At 37.8% G+C, this 21272-nt stretch overlaps 2 protein-coding genes and 1 long non-coding RNA gene across 4 annotated transcripts; all 3 read left to right on the top strand.

Moving 5' to 3' along the window:
- The first annotated feature begins 1272 nt into the window (after positions 1–1272).
- Positions 1273–7866, top strand: LOC103336346 (Ubiquitin carboxyl-terminal hydrolase family protein). Of its 2 annotated transcripts, none has more exons than XM_089055163.1 (5): positions 1273–1618; positions 3951–5321; positions 6350–6469; positions 7262–7381; positions 7505–7866. In XM_089055163.1, the coding sequence occupies exon 2, from the start codon at positions 3951–3953 to the stop codon at positions 5199–5201; it is 1251 nt and encodes a 416-aa protein (XP_088911289.1). In that variant the 5' UTR covers positions 1273–1618; the 3' UTR covers positions 5202–5321; positions 6350–6469; positions 7262–7381; positions 7505–7866. The 2 variants fall into 2 exon arrangements, with proteins under 2 accessions (XP_088911289.1, XP_088911288.1); XM_089055162.1 differs by having other exon boundaries at positions 3939–5321.
- A 9171-nt stretch (positions 7867–17037) lies between these two features.
- On the top strand, positions 17038–17989 carry LOC148915955 (uncharacterized). Its single transcript, XR_016128139.1, has 2 exons — positions 17038–17224; positions 17704–17989. It is a non-coding gene; the product is annotated as an uncharacterized LOC148915955 (long non-coding RNA).
- An 835-nt stretch (positions 17990–18824) lies between these two features.
- Positions 18825–21061, top strand: LOC103336328 (cytochrome b-c1 complex subunit 6-1, mitochondrial-like). Its single transcript, XM_008239372.3, has 5 exons — positions 18825–18956; positions 19048–19078; positions 19291–19375; positions 20611–20700; positions 20780–21061. Coding segments are annotated over exons 2-5 (210 nt in total). The 5' UTR covers positions 18825–18956; positions 19048–19076; the 3' UTR covers positions 20813–21061.
- The last annotated feature ends 211 nt before the right edge of the window (positions 21062–21272 follow it).

Below are 21272 nucleotides of genomic sequence, written 5' to 3'. Positions count from 1 at the left end.
GTGAAGATGGGGCTATTGGCACCAATCAAGCAAGCGACACATTTTGGAAGCGTGTATATCAAAAGTTTCTGGAAAATGATCCAGGAATTAGTGGACCCGAGTGACGAACATATCAAGCCATTGCTTCTCGGTTCAAGACTATCAACCAACAATGTTCTCTTTGGAAGGCATGCTTGACTAAGGCCAATACGAACCCACAAAGTGGCTGAAATTTACATGATGCGGTAAGTAACCATTCTTATTAAAGATTTAAATTTATATTTGTACTTTTATTCAACTCCAAACTTAAATTTATTTTTTCATGCGTAGGATGTGTATGCAAAAACAATCTTTCTTAATGATAATAAGCTTCCAAATAGGCCTTTCAAGTTGTATCATGCTTGGGAAATCTTAAAAGATTGCTTAAAGTGGAACGATATAAATGAGCCTCCCGCACAGCGTTCTTCTGGAGCTAGTGCAAGTATGGTGAATTTGGATAACGATGCAAACGAAATCACCATGCCTAGTCCAAAGGCTTGAGGGGCGAGATAAACAAAAGGCTGCAAAAAAAAAAGGGAAGATGGCTGACCCTTCTTAACAAAAAAGTGATAATACTTGGAAACATTGGTGGAGCAAAGTATTGCTTTCGAGGATGATAGGAGACGAAAGCTCAACATATTGGACAAATTTGTCCAAGATCAAGCTGATGCTTATGCGTATAAGAAGTAACAAGATAAGGAAGCCCAAGAACAAAAAAAAAATGTCCATGGACGTGTCCAAATTTACTCCAAGAAAGAAGAAGTATTGGGGGGATAAACAAGATGAAATTATACAAGAACATGCGGGGGTCAACAGTCTACCGTTAATCCTGAAGATAATTCAGGGGATTATTATCCAAGCCCCCACGATGATGGTTATTAGTTTATTCCTATTGGCATTCATGTACGGTGAATTTGAAGCATTGTGTGTTTTCTTTTAGAATTATGTTGTGTGTTTTCTTTTGAAATAAAATTATATTTGTGGAATTTTAATTTTTTTAGGTCAAATTGTTCAAAAAATTTAATTATGAAGTTATTTAAAAAGATTGAATGAAGAAAAGTTATCCATAAAAAAAAAAATTAGACTTAAAACATTCTTAAACAATTTAATAAAGTTGCGGACCTAAAATTTGAGTCCGGAAGGTTAGGAGAAAAATAATTTGAGTCCGACAAAACCCAAATAGTCACTTTTTGGAGGTGAAAATTTGGGTTTAGCCCTTCACGGTTGGAGAATGCGTAACACAATATCATTTTAACATTTAAGCCTGAAAAAAACTCAAAAACACTGTTTTTTATTACTCGTCTCTCATTGCTCGAGCGACGCTTGATCTGAGCTCCTTCTGGTCGAGCTCAAGCTTCAATCCTCCATGGCAGAAGCTTGAAGCTCCCTTGCTTCCTCTCTCCCCATCTCTCTCTCCATCTTTCTCTCTTCGCCCCCCTCTCTCCCTCTCTCTCATCAGTAAATTTTAGGGCTGGGCATCTGAGGACTGCGCTTCCTTGCCTCTTCTCGTCACTGTGATTCCGTCAGTCGAAGCCTCGGCGTCACACGCCACCGCACAGGCGACACCATTGGTTCGCCGTGAGCTGAATCGAAGCCTCGGGTAATTTTTAGTTCCCTTTTTGTCCTTGTTACTGAAGTTTGGGGATTAATTTTCATTTCTGTTATGTTTGATTTATAGCTTATTTATATCTAATTCGATTTGATCTATATGAATTCTTGCGTGTAGCCTAAAATGTAATTTTTTCTTGAAGTGGTTGATTTATTTAGAACCAAACCCATTTGTGATTGTAGAGTGGAGGATGCCCATGAGTGATTTATTTATATGTGTTTTAAGTTTTCATAGTTTTGGGATTATAATTATGTGGATTAGTGACTGCATAATTAAGTGTGGATTTGTTTAAAATTTAATGGCTTGTTGTGATACTGGTTATGCAAGTTCATTTGTTGTGTTTTATGATGCAATGGGCTTTTCAATTGATTATAGTTGATAATGTAAGTGTCTGAGATCATATTAGATGTGAAAGTTTAGAGCTTACGTTGCCTTGGTATGCTCTTGTTATGGCCCTGCATTTTTCTATACTTATCATAGAATCAAACTAGTCTTGTATTAGTCTTCAGAATTTTTTACTTATGAACCATTAATACACATTCTTTAGAGTTTAGACCCCACAACAAAGATCCATAGGAAGCTTCAATTCATTCCCCAATCCGCAGAACCTGTCACTGGGTTCTGTTTTCTTCACTCTATGCAGGGCATTTATGCTTTCCAGAAATCTAAAGTGTAAACTCGGAAGGTCCTGTCATGTAGGGGAAAACTTTGATTTTTTTAATTGGGTTCTACTGTTATGAAAAATGTATAGTGTATGGTGTTGTTCTTTTCGTTCTTTTGGATTTATTTTTCTTATAAGAGAAGAGCTTTTAGACTTTTCATCACTTGTTTTCTTATAAGAAAACAGATTAATTTTTCTTTGTAATGTTCTGTATATTATTACAATAGCTTCTAATAGCTTCTTCCTGTTATTAGGGAAGAAGTTAGGAATTGGTTTTGTGACAATTTTTGAGGGAACAAGTTTCAAATGAATTGCAAAACCATGATATTTGATAGACTGAGGTTTTTCATTTTTCATATGAGTGCTCAGGTTTGTTTGCTTTTATGCCCATGCCTTATTCACCATGAAATATTGGATGTCCTACTTTTGTGTCCATATGTGGTATTTAATTATTTAAAAGCTAATTGAGTCCATTTATGGGTGAATTAATAGTCCAGCAAAGCTTGAAGCTTTGGGCGTGAGAATTCAGATGAAATACATTATCAATGTAAGGTGGTTGGGCATATATCTTTTAGCCTTGGAGGTCTAAAATCACTCTGCTTATGAGTTGAGGTGCCATCAATCATCGAGTCCGTATACAGATCTTTCCTTCTTTTTATCCCTTAAAAACATCAGATACCTCTGTACATTTTTTTCTTTGCTAACTGGTTCTGATTGGTTGGCGCCCTTGTTGTTGGGAGGGTTTTCGTCAATGGTGATCTGGAAATCACCGTGAATGCACCCCTGGTTGTCAGGAAGGTCTTTCTCTCTGCCTTACTTTGTCGTTTTTGGGAAAAGGGTTTTGATTTTTAATGCATGTTAAATGTGTGTGTCTGTGTTTTGAGTTTGAGTTCATCGTGAACTGGGTTTTTACGTTGATGGGTGTCCCTTTCTAGTCTTTTTAATCTGCCGTGAGATAAGAGTTTGTATTGGTGTTGAGTTTTGCTTTGCAAGTTGCCCTTTGTATTGTTTTTTTTTTCTTTTCTGGTTGTGTGTTTAAGTGTATGTTTTGTCTCAGTGAATGTCTTCTCCTTAACTGAGCTTGGCGATCATTTATGTATGGTATTAAAACATGGATGTTAAGATAGTATGTTTAAGTAGAATGTTGTTTGTCTAATATATATATATATATATATATATATATATATATATAATTCCAATAATGTTTATCAGTATCTTATTTGAAAAAAAAATGTTTTCAAGAATTCAACCAAACAAGTTCTCAAATTTTTAAGATTTGAAAATAGTTTTCAAGTTGCATACCAAACAAGTTTTTGAACATTGGAGAACTCCTTGTTTTTAAGAAAAATCAAAGTTTTTGAGTTCCCTGCTTGAATAGGATACCAAACGCCTAATGTTGGCAATCATCATAGTTAAAGTAGCTAAATTTTCCAAATTTCCAACGTTGGAAAATTTAGCCACTTTAACTTTGATGAAAAGTTAGCAATGTTTGAAGTACTTTATCTTGTCAACCTTCATTTGCACCGCTTTGGTTATCTGGTTTATCTTATCTGTCTCTCATTTTAACTGTCCAATGTTTTAATTTAAATTGTTTTCAACATCACTTTGTGTGCTTGGGACATGTATTAATTTTTCTACATTTTTCTTTAGTTTGTTTCTTAGATGTTGAAGTTACATATAGAAGAGAAAAATGGTTTTACAATGCACTTTTGGAACCCAAGACTTGTTCAATACTTCGTTCGAAACTTTTCTCTGTGGTCAATGAAGAAGGATCCATATCTTGAATCAGCGCTGTCTAAGAATCGCCGATGGATAGTGAATAATCAAATAAAAAACATCATCCTGAGGTGCCCTGATCAAGTAGCAACAGTGAGATTCATTCAGAAGAAGTTCAAGACCCTTGATCTCCAAGGAAAGGCTCTCAATTGGCTCAAAAAGTACCCATGCTGTTTTCAAGTCTATTTGCAGGGTGATGAGTACTACTGCCAGCTAACAAAACGAATGATGGGTTTGGTGGAAGAGGAAGAATCTGTTAAAGACATGCAGGAACCTGTGTTTGTTGAGAGATTAGCAAAGTTACTTATGATGAGCTCCAATAAAAGACTAAATGTTGTCAAGCTTAATGAACTAAAGCGGAACTTAGGTTTTCCAGATGACTATTTGATTAGACTTGTGCCAAAGTATTCTGATATGTTTCAGATTGTTAATTATAGTGGGCGGCGGAGTTCCATGGAGATTGAGCTGGTGTCTTGGAATCCAGATTTAGCGGTATCTGCTATTGAAGCTTCAGCTCACAATCAAGGAACTGAGCCATGTTTCACATGCTCATTGCCTTCAACTTGGGTCAAGTCATGGGAAAGATTTCATGAATTTAATGCGACTCCTTATATTTCACCCTACTTTGACTCCAAAGGCTTAGTGGAGGGATCAAAGGAGATGGAGAAGAGGACGGTGGGTTTGGTGCATGAGTTGTTGTCATTGACTCTATGGAAGAAAGCATCAATTGCAAAGCTGGGACATTTTCAGAGAGAATTTGTTTTGCCAGAGAAATTGAACGTTTTGCTGCTCAAGCACCCTGGCATATTCTATGTCTCAAATAAGTATCAGATCTATACTGTCCTTCTTAGAGAAGGTTATAATGAGCAAGGACTGGTAGATAAGGATCCACTTGTTGTTGTGAAGGAGAAATTTGGAGAACTTATGCAGGAGGGGCTTCATGAATATAACTGCAGGCGCCATTTGGTAAATCTAGAAAAGAAGAAAAAGAAAGGCATGGTTTTGGGTAGACCAAATGAAGGCAAGGACAGGAGCTCTGAGATGTCTGACCCTGATGATCAGGGAGATAGAGGAGGATTGTTTGACCCAGAAGAAAGAAAGCGATTCTATAAGGTTCTCTTTGATGATGGTGCCTGATAAAAGGAATCTGCTGATGAAGCTGGCTTTCCCTGTGTGCTCAAGATTTTACCCAACTGTGTTTTCAACAAGAAGGATCCAATTGTGTTGGGAGTTGATGATCTGGAAGGCATTGCGAAGGTACTATTATATACATTGAATTTGTTTCACCTTGCTCTCTTTAGTGGGATATACCGTCCGAAATTTAGGTTTATCGTGGCATGACATGTCTATACATTTGGGAAGGGCCCATTGTGTTTATTCTCAGAGTACTGTTTAGGAGTGTTTGGTTAATTTTTTACCATCTTAATTTGTGTCTGTCTCTTTTTATTTCTGTTCTAGATTCTTTTTTTCTTTCTATTTTGCTTAGAAACTTGAGCTGAGACCTCAATGTTGAAAATTGCCCAAAGTAGAAGGTTAGTCTGTAATTTTCACTGAATGAGTTATTAGAGTTGTTGAATGTTTAAAGTAGGCAGTGGAAACAATCTTGCTGAAAAAGCTCGAGTGTTCCTGTGGAACCTGCCCATGTTTTGCTGGTTCCCCTTTTCATTATTTGGCGCTGCTAAGGATGTAACTCCTGAGCGGGAAAGCCCTTTTATTGCCGACTACTATCTTGGATTAAGTAGTGAAATTTCTCAGAAGGTTTCTCCTGCACTTTCACATGCAATATATTTTGTTTAAACAATATGCACTTAAAAAAACAATTAATTTTCGAAATTCATGAGAATTTTAGTTTGTGTGGTATTTGTGCTTTATCATCCGAAATACCAGACAACTAGTACACATTCTAGATATTGTTACACTGAAAGTTCATCCCCAGATGCTGGTAAATTATATTTGATGTTTCCAGAGCTAGCTTTTTTGGTTTTTCCTAATTTTTTCTCTTCATTTTATTAATACTAGTTCTTGAATCATGTATGATCAAACTTTGCGAGTTTTTTTGGGTTTAATATGAATAAGTTCCACTCCTGTTATTATGTGTTTAATTCCTTCACCTTTCAAAGCATGTGTTACATTCCTCAACCTTTCAAAGCTTGTGTATTATGTTCCGGGGTGTAGATAGTGCTCAGCGCCTTCACAGGAACTTTTTGAAAGTGTTATTTTATAAGATCAATTAAATGTTTGTTAATTAAATCTGGCTGTCTTCATATTATGTGATCTTTGTGCAGGTTGGGACTCCAATTTGTATTCCGCAAAGGGATTTTATTACTATTGGGCGAATTGCATCCATTGAAAATAACCACAAACCTGTTGATATAGCGAAGAAGGGGCTGAGGGTAGCCATTAAGGTATGATAACTTTTGACATTTGTACTCTCTCTCTCTCTCTCCCCCTCCCTCTCTCCCACGTGTTACTGGTCGGAAAAGTTCAATTTTGTAGCTGTTGCTGTTCTTGCCTTGGGTAAATACATGGAGTTGCCTGTCAAAAATTATAGGGCTTTATGACTTTTGTTATGAATAGTGGGTTCTAGATAATAGGTTTTTGTTAGATCAATGCTCTTTTGTATGAGCAATGACGAAGCAAAACTATACACAGATTGATACTTTTCGATATTATCATTGGAAGTGTAAGTTCTATTATTTGATGTATTACAAGTGACTGCTCGCATATTTTCCGAGCAACTTAAATTTTTCACAGGGTTCAGTAGTCATTAATATTAGAATCTTAAGTAATTTGAAACTATAGACTCCATGGTCATGGCTCATTGATTGGGGCTGTAGCTCAATGAAAAGGGAAACTCTTGTAAAAGAACTTTGCCTTCTGGAAGCTGTGTATGCCATTTGGAAGGAAAGGCATAAAAGAATTTCTAGACATCAGTTAAAAACTCCCTATGATAGTTATAACTACTGTTTTGATAGTAGGGGAGGAGGGTTTGATTCCATTGAGGTCAAGTCCTACTGAAGCACTATTTTGATTTTGCAACTAGTCCTTTGATGCATTACTGGCCTTAGCTTTTACTTTTGTTGGCTTTTAGCATTTGACCCATGCTCATCTTTGCTTTATGGGTGATCTGGTTCCTGTCTGCTTCTGACTTTCCTTGGCATAGTGCTTATCGCCATCTTTTCTTTGTGTTTTTGCAGATAGTTGGGGCAAATTCTGATGAACAGCAAAGGATGTTTGGTAGGCATTTTGAAATTGAAGATGAACTTGTCAGTCATATCTCAAGGAGGTCGATTGATATACTAAAAGCGAATTACCGGGTATGCTTAAATTTCATGTACAGTTCACTTTTCGGACTATGTCAACTGTGGCTCTTAATTGTAATTTTAAATATTCAATATGAGCTATCAATTGACGAATGGAAGCTGGTTGTGAAATTGAAGAAACTTTTCGAGATACCATGAGTGAAGCTGATGCGATACCTGAGCAGTTCTTTTATAACACAGCACTTGTGGGCTTTACTGACTTCAGCGGCAATCAGAGAGAATGCCGAGATTCCTTGTGGAAAGATTTTTGATCTTTAAGCGGCACCAATACGTTTAGGCACTCAAGTTCAAATGCCATATGTGGAGAGTGGAGAGGGAGCCAAAGTAGCTCCAGCTCGCTTTTCCATCAGGTCCTTTTTCCAGAGTCGAGAGCTGGGCCTGTTCTGATTTTTTTATCATGTTAGGCTACACTGCGTTGTTTGTCCTGTATCTTTTTGGAACTCTAGTGTCTATAGTAAGGGTGGTTACGGTTCGATAACGCGAATTTTTCCAAACTAAACCGACCGATTATTTGCGGTATGGTGATTTTAAAACATAAGCGGTCGATTACCACGAATTAGCAGTTTAAAACCGCAAGTTCTCAAACATTCACAAAAATATAAATTCACAACCTAAATAAATAAATACACAACCTCAACTTTTCAAGCATATATAAATTCACAATTTCCTCAACTTTTCAAGCATTCACAACCTAAAGAAAATTAAAGTTACAATTCCAAGCATTTCAATTAAAGTTAAACTTCTCAAGCATTCCAATTCCAAATCCTTTAAAGTTACAAACCAAAAGGAAAATGCAAAGTAAAATGAATTGAAGTTAGAACTAAAAAGAAAAATCTAATTCAAAGTTAATTAAAGTTACAAACTAAAAGAAAAATACAATGCATCAATGTTACAAACTCAAGTGTTGGAGGTGAGTGGATTTGAAGAATCCCGTTGTGTTGTTTGAGCACCAATGTTATCTACATAAAACAACACAGTTTAGTACATTTAATTATAAGAAGATAAAATAAAACAACATAGATTGGCTATACTTTGCGGTTTGCGGTAATCGCAAGTTTTGAAAATCAAATACCGCAACCGTAACCGCAAATGCGGTTCGGTTTACTGTGATCGCGGTTTCATTGCGGTAAATAGTGTGTTGGTTTTTGCGGTTTTTGGGTCTAAAATGCCACCCATAGTCTATAGGTTATAATACCCACCTTACAAGTCTGTTGATGGAAAATGTATTTTAGGTGCACGTGAGCTCGCTTTTGAAGAGTAATATTGAAATTTTCATGGCAAACCAACTTAGTTGTGTCCTCTTCAAAACCCTACTGGGTTGGCAGGTAAAACTCGGGAAAGAGCTGAAAATCGACAGGGAAGAAGCTAGTGAAATGTCCAGAAAAGCATCTTATCCCTTGTTTTGCTGATGATAAAATACATATACTTGAAGGAAACCTCAAGAGACATGACTATGTTTTATTTTTCATTTTTGCTCTATCGATGGCAAACCGTCTTATGAAAAGTTTTTGGCTGTTTGTTTCTATTTTTAGGTTGTTACTTTGCTCCTTGTGACCATTTTAGATATAAGAAATGAAAATTAATAATCCAAAATGAGGCTAAAACTGGTGTCAACTAGGCGGATAATGAGATTTGGCTCCATTTCTCTCTACTCTCACTTTGATATTTCCTCAAATGTTGGAAGATAGGCATAGGATATAACAACTCAGTCCTTAATTAATATTTAATTATTAATTTATTCCAATAAAAGACCACTATATCCCTAGAATATTTTATTAGTTTAAAAGTTGACTTTTTGACCGGGAATGAATTTTGAGATTTCAGTTATACCGTTGCGTAGAGCGCAGCGAGATGAGTCCTTAGATACGTAGTGGACTCAAATCGGAGTTGTAACGAAGGAGTTACGATTAAAAAATGTTGTGGCATAAGTAAATATTTCAAACTTCAGTTTTTAAAATCCAGAAAAACCCGATTTTTTCTCTCTCTGGAGTTGAGCAGCCGACTTTAGGAGAGGATTTCTCTCAGCTCCGACCACCAAATTGAACAAGACCAGTGCCAAACGAACCACCTCACTTCCTTCTTTCGGTCTCAACCCATCCCGATCGTGATCCCGGGTGTAGTCGTGAATCGACAAGCAGCGGTGGTAGATAGTTTTTAGTAAACTTTCGGGAGCTTATCGGACGAGGGAGGTATGGTTTTCTAGCTATTTTTCATGTTCTAGCTGCGGGTTGGGTAGGATTTCAGAGATTTCAACCGTAGATCATTCGATTGTTTAAGTTAGGTTTCACATGATTTTGGTCCTTTATTAAGGCGATTCCTGCCACTTTTTGGGGTATGTCCAAACAAAAGTTGTTCCAAATGAGGTATTTTACCTAAGTTAGGAGTTTGGGCGGTAGTTTAGAGTTTTGACCGCGGGAATTGATCAAGCCACCCACGCATAGCGCGTGTGGCGGCACATAAGCGGTGGTAGAAACCACTTCGGTTTAAGAATGATCATTGGGTAAATCACGCGGCGTAGGAATTCGCTGATCTCAATTTAGTTAACGTTTGAACCCGACGGATCTACGCATATTGTGTGATTTCGGGTTCAATAGTTCGAACCTTTGGATTGTAACCATTTTCGGATATGTTGACCTAGGTAATTTCAAGATCGTATAGCATTTAACGGATCGTAAAGCGAGTCTCGGATACTCTAGAAATGTCAGGTCCTAGAGTGAGGTTTATAATAAAATAACCGATTCACAGTCGAGCAGGAGAAAGAACTACGTGGCTTGATCCCTCGATAAAGTGCGTAAGGCGACCTACGATTATTAGGCGCAGCCACGAGTTAGGGCTTAGGGTTTATATTCTTATTTTGAGGCATTTTGATCATTTCGACCCACGGTTACAGTGTCGATTTTAAGCAGTTTCGACACAGTTCCAAAGTGAAAATTGAGTCAGGTCGTTTCATAGGAGGCATAGGATATCCTTTTAGGCGAAGGACGTTGTGTTTGTTCTTCTTATCGGTAATGGTGCTAATTAGCAAGACCAAGTTGGATTTAAAATTTGCATAGAGTTTTAATGCATTTGATGTACTAGGCTATAGAATGCAACACAATTCTCCAAGGAGATGTCAAATACTCAACTCTAAATTGGGTATAATAATGAATCTCTCAATTTAAATTTGATGGTTGATGTGACAATTTGATATTTTGCACAATTTTACACGCTATCAATATGTCAAATTAAAATTATTTTATTATCTTGGTGTTGATTTATTTATTGCTTTTCATAAATGAATGTATTTTTATATTTTATTATTAAGAGTAATTCATTAATCAAGTTAAAATACTTATAAATTAATTATGAAATGTAACATTAAAATTATTAAACAAAAAAAATCATCCTTCTCCTGGTGGTTGATGAAAAGCACATAAAAAAAGATCAAAATAAATTTTCAACTGTAAAAAAGTGCTACTAAATGAACCTTAATATTAACTTAGTACACTATAATATTAAAATCGAAATGTAAAATTAACTAAGTATACCTCTTTAACTACCAAAAAATACCCATGATACTCTTTAATATACTCTATCACACAACATCATACCCACCTTGGGCCTGACTCCGCAGTGCCTCCAGTGAGCAATCTTAGCTCCACAAAGCCATCACTTGCCCTTGGCTGTTTCACACTCGTCTTTACTGTGGAAATTGGAAATCAGATGCCATAGGGTCAAGCCATGGTGGTGCAATATGTCCTCTGAAATGGGTCAAGTGGGTAACCAGGGGCTGTCCTGGAAGCTCTGTCTTATTACCTGGAGCAGATCTGCTCTCCATCTTTTAGATGGATGGGTGACTTGCAATTGGGACATGGTCTCATAGATGATGTAATAAGCCTGGGGAGAGGGAAGTGAAATCCGAGAAATCATGAAAGTTGAGAAGAAGGGTTTGTGATCTGCAGGATAATGGTTTCAGGTTGGAAGAGGGATGTGAAACCCGAGAAATCATGAAAGTTGAGAAGAGTTGAAATGAGGAGTAAGTTCAAGATGGCTGAGAGGAAGATTTATTTCATCATGTGTTCGGTCTACGAGCAGCAACCCGAGGAAGCTTGGTCTTCCTTAGTAGCCATGGTAAGGGCAGAGAAGAGTTGACTTTGAATTATGAAGCTGCTTCAAGGCCTGGGAAAGTAGACAACAAAGCCGAAATGAGGGGCAAGGTTTTGATTCAGGGAATAAAATGCAACATAATTGTAATTTTTTGGTGGTTGTAATAAAATTCATTTTCCTTGAAATTCTTCACATTTCAGTAGTTATTGAAATTAACAGGCCACCATGAATATAGAGGGGAAAGTGAAGCACTCCTTCCAATTTGGGTTTTGTTTTCCTTCCTTAGAGCATCTCCACCCATAAGGGCTAAGTCTAGGGTAAGGGCAAGCAAGGGCTGCCACTATTCACGTGAATAGTGTCAGCCTTGTCATTTGTGGTTCCACTCATGAGGGCTAAGTTTAGGGCAAGTCTAAGGCAAATACTATTTATTGTACTTTATTTCCTATTTTTTTTATACTTTAAACCATTAATTTTGATAATCTTTTGTAATTAAATTTTCAGATAAGATTTTTGGTTGTCACGTGTCCATTATTTTTCAGAAAAGATTTTCGGATGAGAATCTTAGTTGCCACGTGTCTTACTCTAGATAAAATTTTCGGATATTCATTAAAAAAAATTATAATCTCATATTTCAGATAAGATTTTCACCATCTAAAATTGTGCACGTGTCCCATGTCAGATAAGATTTTCAGATATTTTTTAAAAATTATAATCTCATATTTCAGATAAGATTTTCACCCTCTAAAATTATGTCACGTGTCATCTCTATCTTCTGAATTCCTCTATAAAACTACACCATCAGCTCATACCCCTCACACCATCTCTTATCTATTCCTTCATTTCTCGGATTTTACAAAACACATTTTACTCTCAATGTCAAACTTGAGGAGGGTGTTGAAGAGGCAATAGAAAGAAAGGGAAGAAATCCGGCGTAGACGTGCTGAAGAAGATTGGGACACCGATGAAGAAGAGGAACAAATGCTTGCAGCAACGGTGTGTATGCTTAATCAATCAAGGCAACACCGTCGTCGTCGTGCCCCGAATGTGGACAGATGTAGGGAGTCTCGGGGTAAGAATATCTTGGAGGATTACTTTATCCCAAATTCGTTATATTATGTTTCTAAGTTTCGAGAGAGATATAGAATACAGCCACATTTGTTCCAAAATATCATGCATGACATTTGTAATTACGACACATACTTCATTCAAAAGTATGATGCTGTTGCAGTTTTAGGTCTTATCCGGAGCAAAACTTACAGCTACTTTGCGAATGCTTGCTTATGGGGCATCTGTGAAGCAGGTGGATGAGATTGCAAGGATGAAAAAGTCTATTATCCTAGAGTGCTTGGTGAGATTCTATGATGCAGTGGAAAATTTGTACACGAGGGAAATGTAACACCCCGACTCCGTTTATTTTCCTATTTAATTTAATTAAGGGAAAATATTAAATTACTCCTGGGTTAAGGGTGATTTTGGTCACTTTCTTATCCGGGAAGATTTTGGGACCGTGAGTGGTGTGGTTGCGTAGGTGCTGAGACGAAACCGTAGAGCGGTGGTAGGCTGAATCGGAATTTAACGAAGCTTTGGCGATCAAAACTTGTTGGTGAGAGTAATTATTTAAGTCGGTTTGGGGTAAAAATCAGATTTTCACATTTACCTCACTTTCTCTCTCTTCCTCCGCGTCTTCTTCTTCTCCTTGCGATTTTTCCCTTCCGTCACTTTGTTCACCGATCGGAAACCACCACCACCGCCACCTCACCACCCCGTCCGACGAGGCCGGTCCGTTCGAACCATGGCCTCTCCTCTCTCTTCCCGGCGGCCGCGATACAGAAACCCTCGGGACTCGCGGAAAATGCTGAGTCGTGGCGGGCCATTGGAACTTCCAGCTCGATCTCTCACCTCCGACCACCATTTCCGGCCAGGTAAGGTGAGGTTTCTCATCCTTTTGTGTGTTCTAGCTGGCTGTAGGGATAGGTTTTGTTAGATTTGCAGGTTAATTCTCGAATTGGAAACCTAGGTTTTGGCCGGAATTTCAATTTGAAATTCCGGCCACTTGCCGTCCGAATTGGACGTTGCCGTAGTTGAAAAAGTTGCTCCATTCTTCGAGTAGTATCTAGGATTGGAAGGGTGAGCGTTGGTTTGGAGATTTTCCGTCGCCGGAAATCTCTCTACACACCCGCGCGCTGCCGGCGCGTGTGGCGGCTGCGATGGGCAAGGTGGGTGAAGTTGTTTTTCGTCCTGTTGAGATCCTTAGGTTGTCACGAGTGCGTAGGATTTCGCGGATCTCAATTTGGATATCGTTTGACTATCGAACGGATTTCGCATATTGTGCGTTATCCGGGTTCGATAAGTTCTGACCGTTGGATCGTTTCCAAATTGAAGTATGTTGATTTAGGTACTCTTAGAAACCTGTAGGAATTCGCGGATTGTGAATTGGAGCCCCGGATGTTCCGATTCAATAATGTGAAGTTTAGGGAAATCGCGATCACCGTGCGATTGGGAAGCGAATCCCAATCTGTAACCGGACCTTAGGATGTTCCTTTGGGCGTGGCCTGCGGGAACTTGGGATTTAAGTTTTCCTTTCGTGAATTTCCGTTTTGGAAGTACGTGATGTTAATCAAGGAATTGTATCTTGGAATAGGTACTTCGGTTGATCACTCGCAGCGGTGACCCTCACGTAGGGCGGGCAGCTTGGGATTACTTGTGAGTGGACTTTGTTTTAAGCATATGCATGGTTTTTAATTATGAAAGTTTTGTGCATATACTTTAAATGATGGTGACTTTGATTTAATAAGTCTTTGGTTGATGATTTGAATATGTTTATATATCTTGGATATATATTTTGAATATGAACATATATATTTGAGTATGATGATTATGTTGATATGGATTTTGGGATGGCTATCTATATTGTCTATGTATAGAGTATGAGAGGTTGTTGTGGTGAGATTGTGGAAAGATAGGAGTTGATGGATGGTTGTGAGATGTATGAGTATGGTAGGTGAGTACCATTCCCTAGTTACTAGGCTTCCCACACACGTCGTTGGCAGTGCCGGTGGGGTGGGAAGGCCATGAGATTACGGGTCTCACACATGGCGTTAGTGCGGTGTGTGAGACACTTTCCATACGTGTCGTTGGCGATGCCGGCGTATGGGGAGAGTATGTATATTGCTTGAGTATCATCACACACGTCGTTGGCATGCGGTGGGGTGATGATACTGTCTGCGCGCGTAGGACTTGATATGAGATTTGTGAGCTACACGTGTCGTTGGCGGTGCCGGCGTGTGAGCTATGGAGTTCCGTCCCCCGGTTGGACTACTCATCCACAGGCCGGGTTAGTGTTCGAAATCCTGCGTGCAGATAACAATCCCAGTTGGATTGTCTCCCAGTACATTAGTATGGAGAGGAGTATATTTTATATTAGAGTCCTAGTTATATGTATATTTATATATGGGTATTTACGGGTTGTTGAGAGTTGCATATATTTTGGGAAATGAGTTGTGAGCTTGAGATGTGGAGATGTTTTGGACTTGGGATTTTTGTGTTTGAGTTTTGGTTTCTGAATTGTGAAAGCTGCATGTTAGAGCATTATTTTTACATGGTGGGGTTACTATGTTGTTTTAAAGTGAAACTTTATTTCTGTCCACTCACATCTTTCTGTTTCGCCCCTCCAGACAGTGAGTTGCTCCTGAAGGCATTCGAACAAGTCACGAGCTCCGAACTTGTCGTCTATTAATAGGGTCTGTATAAATTCTTTCTACTCCCCTGTTTGTTGTAAACAAATTCTGTAGACGCTCTGTTATTGCCCATGTTAGGCTACTACTTGAGGCGGAGGCCATTTTGTGTTGGATTGTAGTTTGTAAAAGCATCTGGCAGTTGGGTTGTATATTGATGTAAATTATTGCAGGTTGTTTATTGTTGGTTTGAGCATTTCTGGAGACTCGCCAAAATTTTGGTAGAATGTCTTGGGTTTTAGTAAGTGGGCCCGCATCGGTGTGATGTCGGCACAAACGAGTCGCCCGGTTTGCCGGGAAATTCAGGCGGGTCTGTCGAGTACCTTCACAAACCACGCCGAGGGACCTCAAAGGCTTCTACAAAAAGGTGAAGCTCGAGATTTCCCAAGAATGATTGGAAGCATCGATTGCATGCACTTTGGCAGTGGAAGAACTGTCCTACTACTTGGCAAGGAGAGTCGGGGTGGAAGGGTAAAAAGTATAATTTTGGAGGCGTAACTTCATTCGACTGTTGGGTTTGGCATGCCTTCATCGGGGTTGCCGGATCTCAGAATAACCTCAATGTCCTTGGTCAATCCCCGGTGTTTGACGAGGTATTGCGAGGTCATTCCCCTCAGGTCACGTACCAAATCAACAATACCGTATACTCTGGTGCGTACTACCTTGCCGACAAAATTTATTCTAGGTGGAAGACATTCGTGAAAACAATTCCAAATCCCCAATCTGAAAAGGAAAGAAGCTTTGTTTCCTTTCAAGAAGGTTATAGGAAAGACATGGAAAAGTGTTTCGGTATCTTGCAAGCTCGTTGGGCAATTATTAGGGGTGCTACTCGGATGCTAGATGAGGAGGTGCTGCGGAGTATTATGATGACTTGCATCATCCTCCACAACATGATTGTCGAGGATGAGTATGACTACGATGCTCCAGAGATGTTTGAACCCGATCCCATGAACACGACGTTGACAAGAATATATGAAAGGCCGATGGGACCAAATGGACTACCAATGGAGCACAAACCGTTACTCCGGGATGGTCGATTCAACAACCCCATAATTGATTGTTATCAAGAAATGCAATCTTCATATATTCACGAGAGACGTCAAGTTGATTTGATCGAGCACTTGTGGGAGATCAAAGGCAATCACAATAGATGAAGTCAAGATTAATGCTTTGTTTGGAATTATGCTTTGTTTTTAATTATGCTTTATTTTATGTGTGGTGTTTTTTGAAATTATGCTTTTTTTTGTTATTATGCTTTTATGTATGGTTTATTTTGTGTGTTGTTTGCAATAAATTAAGGTTTGTTTTTAATTAATCTTTGTTTTGATGCTCAAATATTTTTAATAAATAGTCATATTATTTAATGTTTTTTTTATTGAATAAAAAGGAAACAATACAACAAATTAAAGGATAATACAACAATACAACATATGGCAAAGGTGTTTCAATACAACCTAATGGTTTTCATCATTTAACCAATCCGTATTGCTAGGTCCGTCGTCATAGAAAAATTTTCTTCTCATCACATCCCTTCATCTATGCTTCCAATAGGCCTTTGTTTCAGGAGACATATGGTTTGTATCCATGGTCATGATTTTCATCTCTCTATCATCCATGTCCTTTTCTTGTGCCTGCTGCTGTTGAATAACAAATGCTTCCTCTCGTGTAGAGGTGTCAAACGGGACCGGCCATTGCACAGCCGACCCGGCTCATTTAATTAGGCATAGTCGAATATTAGTGGCGTCTTGGCACGACAAAATCTTGACCGAGCGGGATTAAAAAGGTCCAATGGCCAACCCAGCGGCCGACATAGGGCAGAGGCTTCGAGCCCGCTCCAAGCACAACACGGACCCAAGCCCGCTTCAAGCATCTACTGCATTTTTTCACTACCAAGTTGGAACAGCAAGTAAAGAAAAGAAAAGAAATAATAATAAAAATTGATGCAATGACCAATAACTTACCAAATAGACTTAAGTGATATTAGCAAAGACTCGCCGATATTGACTCGAGGGCTGAGGTATGATTATTTTAATGGTTCATGTCACTTATATCACTGTCTTTCCCTCCTGATACATATGTAGCTTTGTTTCCTGTGTATAACCAAATTATTGGTGTCTGTCCGATCTTTTTAATTTAACATCCGAAAATATACAATATCTTTTGTTTTTTCCTTATCTTTTTCTCTGCCGTACGTTGGAGCCCTATTTCATTCCCCTTTGTTTTTCTCTCTTCTGGCTTAAAGAAACTATTTCTGTTCAATAATTTAATATCAAACTATGTGGTGGGGGCATATACCAGTTGGTAGTCACCCACTATAGTGTTGGCCTCTGGTCCAAATCCATCCTCTTACAATGTTTCAAATTTGCTTTCTTTGAAAATTATTGAGCATCGATTCTTGATACCAATTGAGTTGGTTGCCAACCGTTTGATTAAATCCCATCTTTCATCTTCTAGTCTGATATATACTGAGTCTTTACTTTTTTTGAATTTTGGCAGCCTCGGACAATCAGGATTAACCAACCAGATCAGGGAGCCGGGGCTGCTCAAGCTGCCATTTTGCTGTGGTTCTTAAGAAAAGTGTGTTGAACATGATATGCTGGGTAAATGTTTTAAGACAACGCAAACACTCTGCTGGGGGAAAAACTGATTTGTCACAACTATGTTACTTGTGCTTGTATCGCTTTCTTTTATCATTATTTTATAACTACTACTGATTTGGGTGTGAATGGTAGATCCTCATATTTTGGGAAGTCAATTATATGTTAGTTGATTTTTCATGAAAGTTTTAAAAAAAATATCAAGTAAAAAAAAATTCAAATTAAATGGGCCTATTCTTGGGCCCGAGTATGACTTCGAGCACGAGCACAGGCTCAAGCTAACAGCGGCTCGGCCCAAACACAGCGGCTCGGCCCAACACAGACAGCCCGTTCGATATGGACTTGGGTTTTGGGTGAAGGGGATCAATGATTTTACTAAATGGGCGGCGGCGCGGCAGATAAATTAAATAGGTGGCCGTATCTGAATACATTAAAGGCCACGAGTTTAAATGGGCTGGGTGGGCACCCGTTTGACTACCTCTACTCTCGTGCCATGTCCGCTTCATCTCTTTTTAAGTCTCTCTCAATTCTTAGTGAGGTGTTCTTAGCTATTTGCTCCAATAATTATATATATATATATAATCTATATATATAAAGCAAAAGGAAGAAAATGGTGAAACATTCAAAATACCAAAAAATGTCATTAATTAATGCAAACATTAAGAATTGAAATTGTTAATTAAATGAGGATAATATAGTAAATTCACATTTTTTTTCCATATTAAAAAAAATAAAAAGAAAAATCAGAAAATTAATTCTATTTTTATGAAACACAACTACCCATTATCTTTTTTAATTCTAAAATAAATTTAAATTTTTTTAAAAACAGCATTTCAGGTGCAGAAGCGCGTGTAAAGAGGATAGTGATAAAATAACAAATGTTGTGTTTGAGCATGATTGGTAAATCGTGGTAATATGCCTGGACCGAAGCCCAAAAGAAAATTAAAAAGGCTTGATTTTGTCTGTACTTGATCTGTCCTGAGAGATCCATTCAACAGCTCCGCAATTTCCGGTCCGGTCCACCATCATAATCGTAGTTGTTCCAAACTTCCAAGTTCCCCATTTCCCCACACACATTCTCTCTCTCTCTCTCTCTCTCTCTCTCTCTCTCTTCTGCGACTCAGGAGCTGATCTTTCTCTTCGAATCAGAAGGTACACTTCTTCTTCTTTTTCGCCTCCAAAAATCAAACTAAACTTTCAATGTGTTTTTTTATCGATTTTATTTATTTATATTTCTGTGCAGGCAATTGGAGAGCTTTTTGATTCATTTCTATGTGAGTATCTCTGGGTTTATTAATCTTTGTGGGTTTTCACATTTTGCTTTTTCACATGAATGTTAGGCATGGAGAAATTGAAATGTCGACACGAACATTGTGTATCAAGGGGTCAAAACACCAAATTTTCATATTGATTTTCTCTTTCTCTTTGAATTGAAACCTAAAGCTTTTCTCTTTCTCTCATCGATCTTTTCATTTTATCTACTAAGGGCGGATGAAGAACTCGTTGATCAGAAGAAGTATCTTGAGGAGTCTTGCCAGCCTAAATGTGTGAAGCCTCTGATTGAATATCAGGTAATGAAATTTATTTCCTAGGTTAATTTTAGATGCTGTTAATATAATTGGATCAGATAGTTTTTTTAAATCAAATTACTAGAGAGAGAGTCGTATCAACTTATTGGTCTTTGTTGTACCTGTGTGTTTTATCCATATCCATGCTCCCTACTAGAGAGGTAGAGGGAATTACAACCTAGAAAAGCTCCCAAAATTAATTCTCCTATGAAATCTTGGAAGTTGGAAACATATATTTGCATGGTCCAACAAGTTAGAATGCGTTCTCTATGTTTTTCCATAAGAGGAAATAATTTGGAAATCATATATATCATCAAATGTGAGATTTTGTAATATCAAGTTATGAAGTTGGGTACGCCGTGCAGAACATTATAGAGAGTAATTGTACAAAGGTTATAGCACAAAATAAGAGCATCAGAAGATCAGGATTCAGGATGTCATACTAAAGTGATTAAGCAAGCTCTTTTGACATATTTTAATGGGATTGTTGGGTTGGCTTAGAAGGTTCATAACTACTACTCTTAGTATCGGACGCTTGCCTAGACAATATCAAGATTCGGCTCTCTACCTTTACTTTCTTGGTTTACTCCAAGATTTCCCACTTGACCATATACTTACTGGAATTATAGAACGGGCTAAGAACAGGGAAAAATTATAGAACATATACTTACTGGGATTTTTATTTTTATTATTTATTTTGGAAGAAGTGTTACACAGACTATGAAGTCTCAATCAAAATCTGTTGCACTTGAATCTGTTGAAATATGGACTTGCTATGGAGAACAAATCTCACACTGTAGGTACATATTCTGTTGTATGTAGCTCGATGAATATAATGCCATTTCCAATACCACAGTTATGTATTAAATGCAGCAGTTTAAAACCAGCAGAATGACTCCTAACCTCGCGAACTGTTGGGTCTCAATCGAATTTCCCCTACTTGAACTATTGGGCTAGATTTAATAGACTGCTTGAATCTTTTTACTTACAAAAGAGTAGATGATTAGGCAGCTACTACTGCTGGGCATCAGTTATAGTTCAACCTTAAAAGTTGTGGATGCATATGGCTTTCCTTTTTGTCTATATTTCTACTTTTTTGCACCCCCGTTCCCTCCTGCCATAATTGTTGAGTAATAAAATCAAAATTTGAATATTTTCTTGAGATTGTTCACATTTGGTTTGAATGAATGTAATTTCGTATTTGTACTGAGATTGTTCAACTTTTTTATTTATTGTAGGCATGTGTTAAGAGGGTTGAAGCTGATAACAATGGCGAGAAGCATTGTACAGGCCAATACTTTGATTACATATCTTGTGTTGACAAATGTGTAAGTTTTCATTTTAATTCATTATGTTGTATTAAATTTGTTCAGTCTCATGTGTTGATCATTGCCTTATGGCGTGTAGGTTGCGCCGAAGTTATTTGGAGCACTCAAGTAGCTGAGTGGCAGTTTTAGGGTCTCGCATCCATTAATCGTTACTGTTTTACGGTGGATATTGTCTTTGAACTCGTGCTCTGATGTTCGTTGTTATTGGTTTCAGCGACATGGTTAAGATGTTGTTGAGAGGTGTTGAATTAGAATAAAAAGAAAAGGGTTTTTAACTCGAAGGTTCTCAAACTTATACCCGAGTTGTATTTTGATTCCTCAACTAAGTTATTTATTCAAATAGTCCACAAACTCTTTATTATTCTGTGCATTGGTCCTATTATTACACTACTTCAATATTGCCATTAATTTGAGGGTTAAAATTGTCAATTTATACTATAATATTAATAAATTAATAAAATCTATAGAATATTATAAAAAATCAAAAAATTAAAAATTAAAAACTAAAATGCCCAATAATAATAAAAACAAAACAAAAAAACAAAAAAACAAAAAATTAAAATATTCCTTGC

This window comes from Prunus mume, linkage group LG6 (assembly GCF_029339155.1).
Source record: "Prunus mume cultivar Tortuosa linkage group LG6, ASM2933915v1, whole genome shotgun sequence".
Lineage (NCBI taxonomy): Eukaryota > Viridiplantae > Streptophyta > Magnoliopsida > Rosales > Rosaceae > Prunus > Prunus mume.
This window is presented reverse-complemented; position numbering and strand designations above follow the sequence as displayed.